At 33.6% G+C, this 9986-nt stretch overlaps 1 protein-coding gene across 1 annotated transcript in view; it reads left to right on the forward strand.

Moving 5' to 3' along the window:
* The window catches only part of LOC118750539 (nuclear pore complex protein Nup205-like), a 61080-nt gene that overhangs the window by 9865 nt on the left and 41229 nt on the right, over positions 1-9986 (forward strand). Inside the window, exons 3-4 of the mRNA XM_036485253.1 lie at positions 3877-4037; positions 4122-4292. Coding sequence (XP_036341146.1) covers positions 3877-4037; positions 4122-4292 — 332 coding nt within the window. The remainder of the gene's footprint in view (positions 1-3876; positions 4038-4121; positions 4293-9986) is intronic.

Consider the following 9986-nt stretch of genomic DNA (forward strand, 5'->3'; position numbering starts at 1 on the left):
CCAATTCTGACCAGTCAAATTTTAACCAGTGAAGTACTAGTCCTTTACGGAAAATAGGCCGCCTTATTGCTGCAGGGCATGCACAGCGGTGACAACACATACACACATACATGGTACATGTTTATCTGTACAAATGCACTAATAGCGCGCTGTGATGTTGAATCAAACTCAACTTTTGGAAAACACATTTACATGTATGGCTTTAGCTGAGTGTGCAAAGACGCTTGATACAATTGGTTGCTGCCAAGAGGGCCCGGTTTTAATTACCATCAGACGAAACATAAAATTAAATTTTTTTCTTCTTAATTACGAAAAAGCATCTGTGCACTTCACAACGACATATTTTATAACGTGCATACTCAAATTTAAAACGAGTTGGGTTGGTGCTCTTTCATATGCGTATTTTTTTAAATTTAGCACGTTTTTTTTTAATTCTAAAATTTTTTCTCCTCTGTGTAAATAAATACTTAAAGGGAAACAAAAATACGTAAACTTTAATAAATCACAAATAGACAGATCTTGAGTTACTAAATCCTTTAAAGCGTTAAAAATGTAGGAACTAATTATAACATTGTTTCACACTAAAAAATTCGTGAAAATATAAATATCGTAGTATCGAAAAAAAATATCGTCGATGTCCATATATAGGTTCCCAAAACATCGCGATAAAAATATCAATGGCGACCGAAAAATCATCGATATCGCTTACATCGATATATCGTTTGCATCCCTATGCGTATACATATTTGGTTTCGGTGGGGGTAAAATTTGCGAAAATTTAACGCATAGCCCAACAAAAAACCTTGCAGGGCTAGACTGAGACGAACACATCGCACGTTTAATAATATGGAGATGTAACTCAAAATTTATGTTTTTGGAGATTTCATCACACAATTAATGAGCTTGATAAGGAGAATATGTTCAGTCTAACAGATGACTAAACTTCCCAAAAATGGCTAATATATGTGACTTTCCATCTAACTTTCTAATGGTATACCAACTGTATGAATTGAACAAACTTTGATTGTGTTTTCCCAAAAAATTTAAATTTTGAAATAATTCTGTATATTATAAGCGTGCGACACCATGTTTGTCTCAGTGGGTGAATTTGGTGGGGTGAATTGGGAACCACTCGGGGTACGGGGAGTCCAGTTGGTATTCAGTTTACATCCAGTTGGTAACTAGTCTTTGGGGACCAGTTGGTACTCAGTCTGAGATCAGTCAGCGACGAGGCACTAAGTTTGGGAACTAGTTACTTTCATACCATTTTGTGTCCAGTTGGTTGATTTCCATTGGCCGTTTGAAGGCCTTTTAAGGTGTTTTAACGTGTTTTTGAACGCTGGGAGTGCCGTGTTTTCGAGTAGGGGTCGCCCCTCGACAGGCAAGGGAAAATCACCAAGTGAATTTCTGCCATGAAAAACAGCTTCTCATAAAAATACAATCGCCGCTCGGAGTCGGCGTAAAACTGTAAGTCTATCTCCTTTGTGTGACAACATCAGGGCGCACGCCACAAAACAGAGGAGAAGCTCGGCCGAACACTTAACATATGTGTAAGCACCAATCTATTAATATCTTTGAATTATTTCAATATCTATTGCAAAATTTTATACAGACAAGACTAAAAAGTAGAAAATAAATAAAATATAAAAAATAAATGGACTAAAAAGTATAAAATAATTTTTCTCAGTCCCATAGAATTTGTTTTGATGACTTTTGATTTTAAAATTTTAGCAAAAGTCATTATAAACAATTTATATGAGAAGTAATATATGTATGTATGTGGGTATATGAATGATCGCTTAAAATCGACCTCAATTTTGTACTTGCACTGTAGAAATTTTAGGTCTGTGTTATGCAGTTTGACTATTTGCTATTAAATCCAATGCTTTGTATTGCATGCGCTCCACGTTTTTCGTTTTCAATCTCATAAATTGTTTATAATGACTTTCGCTAAAATTTCAAAATCAAAAGTTATCACAATAAATTCCATGGGACTGAGAAATATTATTTTCTACTTTTTAGTCCATTTTTAAAAGCGTGGTATATTGAAAAGTTTTTTTTTATTTTATTTATTTGTTGTTTTGTTAACGGTTTATATTTATTGTTGCGCAGATAAATAAAAAAAAAATCCCCTGAAGATGCTAAAAATTTTAACGAAACGTCGGGAAAAATCTAAATAAAGTATTTTTATTTACACAACGGTTAGATCAGAAAATCCTAACAAATATTACAATTTCAATGGACCTAAGGCTAACTTTATAGAGAGTTTATAAGCTACAAGAATATGACAAGAAAAAACTTGTACCGTTTGAGATACAATGTTTTTCTCGGTTATATTATTTTTAACAAAAACAAGTTTTTTACATGTTGTTTATATGGAAAATTTCAAATGCCCACCGACACCTCTTAAAATTGGATTAACAATTTTTCGAAATGGGAGAATTTTCTTCTTAGTAAATAGGTCCTTTCAAGGCCATCAATTCGTCAAGTTAGTTATTTTGGATCACCCTAATGTACAAGATACCTATACTGGTTACAATAATTTTAAGCTATACAAACACATTTTTTTAGTATTAATTTCGCTGGATCACAAATTTGAATTTGGTTTTTGTTCTCCAGACGCCACTATCCAATCAGTATGTACAATCGTCCGTTGATTCCATACATCGAGTTAATTTTTTATTCCATGGATACGTTTTCGCGATATTTTCAATTTACCGTTATTCAGCTTAAAACAGAAGGTAGTTCCACTTAGTCATTTATATCTCATGAACCAATTTAACAAACTGAAAATGGAAAACCACAAATGAAAGCTAACAAAATTTTCCATAAACCGTATGTACATCACTTTCCGATAGGACCGATAGTCTCTGAGAAATTAATTATTCATTTCAGTGCTTTTTTTGTGGTGGAAAAATTAAAAAACTAACGGGTTCTTTGTCAAACTCTTGCAGTTGTGCCAAAGCCTGTTCTGTTACTAACAAATCAAGTTACTAATGAAGCAAATCGGTGGATAAATAAAGAAGTAATGAGTGGTCAGATGAAAATGCGCAAAGATTTTTTATATGAGAAATGAGCAGGAAATAATGTTACGCAGTAGCACGCTTTTACGCTCATATTTCATACAAAAAATCTTTGCGCATTTTCATTCGACCACTCATTACTTCTTTATTTATCCATCGATTTTCTTCATTAGTAACTTGATTTTTTTATAACAAAACAGGCTTTAGCACAAAGGCAAAAATTGACACATAACCTGTTATTTTTGAAATTTGTCTTCTGTTAGTGTTTTTTTTTCATATCCTCATTAAAAAAAATGAAAAATCTGGAATGAATAATTAATTTTACACAAACTATCAGCCTTATCGAAAAGTGAATTTTGTTAGCTTTCATTTGCCGTATTTCATATTAAGATTGTTAAATTTCTTCGTAAGATATACGTGATTAAGTTTAAGTACTTTTGGTTTTAAGCTGAATAACGGTAAATTGAAAATATCTTGAAAACTTATCCAAGGAATAAAAAATTAAGTCGATTTTCGGAATAAGCGAGCAATTCTTTATAGGAATTGGATAGTGGCATCCATTGAACATTTTTGCTGTAATCCATTGTTATTGGTTTTAAACGAAATTTTTTATATAGGAGAAATTATTTTGTGTATTTATTCATAACTCGAAGTATGTATGCATTTCCAACTTAATATTCACAGTCCCTTAACCACCAAAAAATCGTAAGCGCCATTTTTTCAAAATTTTGTTTTTGATGCAGGAAAAATTTCGCTTACGTTTTATATTTGGCAGATAGGGCTTGATATGTATATGACGTTTATCATTTTTATTGGTGAATTACAATTTCGCTAACAAGGCATTTTTTTTTAGAATGGATAATTTAGATAGAGCTTTAACGGAATCACTTGACTTTGTCACCGTCTTGAACCATTTGCAAGGCTCAGTAGAATATCTAGAAATGCAAAAGCGAACTACTGACAGCATGGCCTCACATAAATCATTTATCTCGGACACTAGCATCGATACTTCTGGTAAGTTTCTGGTCATTGAGTTTCTATCTCTAAATATATTTGCTAAGTAGATGAGATTTGTTATATTTTTAAATTTATTTTTAGATCGGTCTGCATATATAGAAAGGATCCAACATCGCGAAAATGCACAAAAAGAGCTTTCGCTAAATGTATTCATCATAGAGCAGACCTTGTACATGTTGTGGTTGCATCTGGACTTTTACGTGAAAAACACTTCAAGCTTAACAGGAATTTGTCTGGTATCTTCTTTCGAAGGTAAGAGTTGAAGACATTTTATTTATCTGGCCTCGAGTCATCCCATACTTAAACGTACATATGTAAAGTGCATATGGAAATTCGTAAGAACACAAATCTCAAAACTCTTTGGAGCCGAATTAATTGCCGTTGGCAACTAACTAGAAATCGACCGAGCATGCCCAGCTGAAAAATCTGTATTCCTAATCAGAGTGCAGTCACAACTATAGTCGATATAGCATATCTGAGAGTGGCGACGATAAATAAATTATTTGTATAATGGCAGAAAGTCAAAATCAGGAGAAATTTAGGTAACATTTTATTTTCGCCTGAAAGGAATTAAAAACCCCCACACATAATGGCTTCCTCTAATCTTGAGGGCATTGGGTTTATTAATCCTGTAAACTCGGTTGGAGTAGTAGGGTTAGTTATTTACTGGATTATGCTTTGGTCCTTGTGCTGTTTTTTGGGGATAATTGTTTTCAATATCGCTGGGATCTGAGATGACGGACAGGCAATTTAAAACCCCGTAAAAGCTTGGCAGAGTGATAAAAATGATATAAGAGATCCTTCTTAAACGCAATAAAATATAGTTTAACCACATGTTTAGAGCGGCATTCTATGAATTATGGTAAAGTTATGGCTCTCTTCTTTATAAACATTAATGCAAATGATCAGTCTCATTAATTTCGAAACCGTTGCATATAGTACAGTCCAAATATGATGATTCGGTGGCGAGAATGTAAACATCGAAGAGAGATTTTTGCAAGTTTTGGTCATCTTTCTTCGTTTAAAATTTTTTTATTATTTTTTATTATTTTGTGAGAGTATAGCTTACTAAAGAATGGACACGAAACTAACTAACTAGTCAATTGTGTTCATTCATCACTTGCGTAAAACTAACTGTAAATAAAAAGTAGGTATGCACATTCTTAGGGTATGTTGTCGTTGTTAATTTCGCGTATCTACTTTTTGTAACTTCTACGTATATAAAAAATCCCAAAATTTGCATCTTTACACATTCATATTTCTGGCATGCGGGGGACGATATGTACTTGCCGATTTGTTTTACAAAAATTATTTAAAAAGCAGACATCTCGGTTGCTCAGCAAACCGGTTAATCGTTTCTGCAATTATTTCACATTGATTCTCTAAAACAAATTTTCGATGTATTCTTAAAATGCATAAACCTAAAGGTAAATTTTATAGGAAATTAAAGTAACAACTTATTAAAACTAGTAGTAACCCCCGAAATACGGGTGAGTACTTAGCTCAAAATTTATTTAAAGAACTTCGTGAAAGACAACAATTAATCTTGTGATTTATTTTGGAACGAATCATCTTACCACCCTGTCGGAAAAATCAACCAACACCAACACAATTAATCTTGTATTGCTAGACACCTGATAACCCAGGATAATTTTTAAGTTCTTAAAAGACATTACTCTACTCTAAGCTTCGTGCAGTTGGCCATGAGAAAACCGTCATCTTTAAAGTATAGTCCATCCTTTCACAATATCTGGTATTAGTCTTAATCTGAAACGCAATAATCATTGAAAATTTGCGCCGTTTATGGTGAAAAGCATTTAATATCACACTTTCAAACTAAAGCTTTCTTAAACCCTAGAAGCCTAATCTATTTGGGAGTAACGTAAAGCCTTAACATACGCCGTAGAGGCTTATGTACTTAAAAGATAACCTGTGAGCTAAAATATACTCCTGTCTTATTTTTTTAAAGAATATTGAAGTTGTGAGTTTGACTAATAATAAAACCTAGTTTTATTAATAAAAACTATAACCACATTTATTTAAAACAAGAAAATAAAAAGTAAATTTTGTGTTAAAATTTAAAAAATAGACCCATTCCGTATACGCCTCGCAGACGTAGATTATACTTTTAGGGTTAACCCTTTCAGTACAAAAATTCAACCACTGGTTCTAAAAAATTTTAAATATGTATACCGTCTAATTTTGGATCGTTCATTTTTAAAATCACATACAAAAATGTGTAAAGCTTTGAGGTTTGCGGTCATTCAGGGTCCTTTTTAATGGTCAGTGATATCCTAGGTGTTCAAAAAAGAAAGGATCTCAGCTATTTATATTTTATTATTTATTTTTTGCTTTCGTGAAATATATTTCAAAACTATAAATAATACCTAATAACTTTTCCGAATCTCAATTCCACGGAAAATGGTTAATATTTTTCAATAGATTATATTACTCACTATCGACTTTTCTGCCGTTTTTGACTTTTTTGACAAACACGGTTAACTGCAACTGCAGCTTTCATTTTAGTTTGATATATAGCTCAATTCTGTGGCTGCTACAGATCGGCCTAACTAAGTCGTATGACTGAGCGATTATATATAGATACTAAAGGCCTGAACTACAAAACATAGCGACATGTAACACATCATGCAAGTGCCAGTTTATATCATGTCGCTTATACACGTTTGAAAGTGATATATGAGGACGCTGCCAATAAATTCTAATCAAATCATGCATCAAATTTATGCATGTCAACAAAAGGAACACATGCGACATATTCAGAATTATTATTTACATTGTATATACGGGAAGAGATTTTCCGAATTTTGCATGCTCCTACTATAGAAAAATTTATTAAACAACTAGCTGTACCCTGCCATGCTTTGCTGTGGCATATTCCTGTTACATAGATGATAAATGGTTAACGAAACAAAGCATATGTCTCATATAAGTTTGATATTGTAATACATAAGTACTTGTGTGCACACAATATTTGTCGTTTTGCCATTCTCTGCATAGATATCAAGGATATCTGGTTTGCCGACACGGGAACATGCAACATCTGAGAAGCAATCAGCATCTAAATCTAAACCACACTTTTCCAAAGGTTGACCTTGGGCATTATTGATTGCGATTCCGAATGCCAATCGAATTGCGAATTGCAATCTTTTAAATTGAAATTGTGTATTGGTCGGAATCATGGGAACTCTTCACCTTTGCCACAATGTAGACTATTTCAGGCAAGCATTTATCTCGCCCGGTATTGTTAATCGAGAAATTAAAGGCAATGTTTACGTTAAATCTCTTGAGAGCAACATCAATGCATTCCCGAATGGTTAAACGTTTCCATGCAAATCTCGCTACAATCGATCAAAAACCTCAAGCAATTTTTTGTGTCCAATGGTACACTTATCCCAAACAATGAGTTTAAATTTTCGTAATACTTTTTCCATACCGGATCTTCTGGAAATATTGCACGTATGATTGCTGAATTAGCAATTATTTCACCTAATAACAATGTCGCAGAAATTCCAGGCGGAGCCCTAGCTAAGCTTATGTAATTTTTTGAACGAAACGTCCCCCGAATCAATCTGATAAGGAATGTTTTCCTAGTTCCTCCAGGCGTATCCAAGAATAAGGCCCCCAGATATCATTTTCTCCTTCTTATTTGACGCTGGAACCGCCTAAGCCATTTGGCCGAGCTCGACAAAGAACGTCAGTCGTTTATCTCTGTGGCAACTGACGCCAATAGGAAATGCCACGTGAAGCCAAATTCTTCACCACTTGGTCTCTCCATTGCAGTGCGGGCCAACTCTTTTTCTGGTACGCCCAGCGGATTCCGAGTTGAATACTTTCAGACCTGGAACGTCGGTTCCCATTCGAATGGCATGTACAAGCCAACGGTGCCGCTGTATTTTCATTCGCTGCACTATGACCATTTCGTTGTAAAGCTCATACAACTCATCGTTCCATCGTCTGCGATACTCCCCGTCTCGAAGGCGGAGAGACCTGTAAATCTTTCGTAAGATCTTTCTTTCGAATACTCCAAGAGCCGCCTCATCGAATTTTGTCATTGTCTAAGCTTCTGCGCCATAAACCCGCTCGGGAATGATCAGTGACTTATAGAGTGTGGTTTTTGTACGTCGAGAGAGAACTTTACTCCCGAATTGCCTACTCTGTCCAAAGTTGCACTTTTTGGCTAGAGTGATTCTGAGTTGGATTTATATGCTGACATTATTATCGGTGTTAATGCTGGTTCCCAAGTAAACGAAATTCTTTACTTTCTCGAAATTACAACTGGCAACAGTGACGTGGGTGCCAAGGTGCGAATGCCCTGACTGTTTATTTGATGTTGTTATCGTTCGTTATCCAACTTGGAAAAGGCAGAACAGACTTCGAGGTTTTTGTTACCGATGATGTCGATGTCATCGGCACACGCCAGAAATTACACGCAGCTCTTATTATGTTAACACTTGCATCATGCGATCGTAAATGCCCTTCTGCTTTAGCTTTAATTTGGGAATGTCTGTTTGCGCATATAATAGGAGTTCGCAATAATAATAATAATAATAATCATAATAATATTATCTATCGTTATTAAAAATTTCTTTACTCGGAATATACTTAGTATGCCATGGCGACCCCAAACTAAATTGTTTATGATTAAAATTTAACTGTTAACTGTGTTAATGTAAGGGAATGGCGATAAAAATTCTAAATTTTCATTATTTCATTTCATGGGGTATTTTTATGTTTTCGTTACGCTGTTTATAATTTTTTCATTTGTATCAGTTGTTATTTATAAATTTTTTTCTGTGTGTAATTTGTATACCAAATCTTCGTTGATAATATGATCACTTCGTTTGATAAGATGTTGTAAACTCTCTCTTCATTTTAACTATCCGGATTTGGATAAGTGAAAACATTAACAAAAAATTTCTCTTGTAAAGCTTTCCCAAACGCTTTCCGTTTCGAACCAGTTATGTAATATTTCATTTAATTCAAATATTTTCAGTTTAATTTTATATATTGCATAATTCTATTGAGAGTCTTTCCAAATCAAGATTCCTTAAATACCTTTCGTTTGGTACTCGTATTTTAACATTTCATTTATTTTATCAATTTAATGGAGTTTTATTTTCAAACAGGTGGCAAACCTCTTCAAACATATTTTCGACCGTAAGTCTTCTTAAAGCTCTTTAGTTTGATACCCATATTGCAATATTTCATTTGTTTAATCAATTTAACTGAGTTCAAATTTGCAAATGTGTGGCAACCCTCCTTAAAAATATTTCCAACAGTCATGTTTTTTAAAAGTCTTTAAGTTGATACCTTTATTGTAATAAGTCATTTATTTTATCAATTAAATTGAGTTAAATTTTCAAACAGGTGGCAACCCTCTTCCTACATATTTTCGACCGCAAGCCTTCTTAGAATCTAAAGTTTATTACCCACATTGCAATTTTTCAATTATTTTATCAATTTAACTGAGCTAAAATTTTCAAATAGGTGGCAGCCCTCCTCAGAAATATTTCCTACAGTCTGTTTTTTAAACTTCTTTAATTTGATACCTTTATTGTAATAAGCCATTTATTTGATCAATTATATTGAGTGAAATTTTCAAACAGGTGGCAATCCTCCTCAAACTTATTTTCGGCTGTAATCCTTCTTAAAAATCTAAAGTTTAATACCCACATTGCAATATTTCATTTATTTTATCAATTTAACGGAGCTTAAATAAAAATATGTGGCAGCCCTACTCAAAAGTATTTCCTACAGTCATCTTTCTTAAGCCTCTTTAATTTGATACCTATATTGTAATGTGATTTATTTTATAAATTAAACTTAGTTAGATCTTCAAACAGGTGGTAACCCTCCTCAAACATAGTTTCGGCTGTAAGCCTTCTTAAAACTCTTTAGTTTGATACCCACATGGCAATATTTCAT

Source organism: Rhagoletis pomonella, unplaced genomic scaffold (assembly GCF_013731165.1).
Source record: "Rhagoletis pomonella isolate Grant_MI unplaced genomic scaffold, Rhpom_1.0 Rhpom_scaffold_00293, whole genome shotgun sequence".
NCBI classification, from domain to species: domain Eukaryota; kingdom Metazoa; phylum Arthropoda; class Insecta; order Diptera; family Tephritidae; genus Rhagoletis; species Rhagoletis pomonella.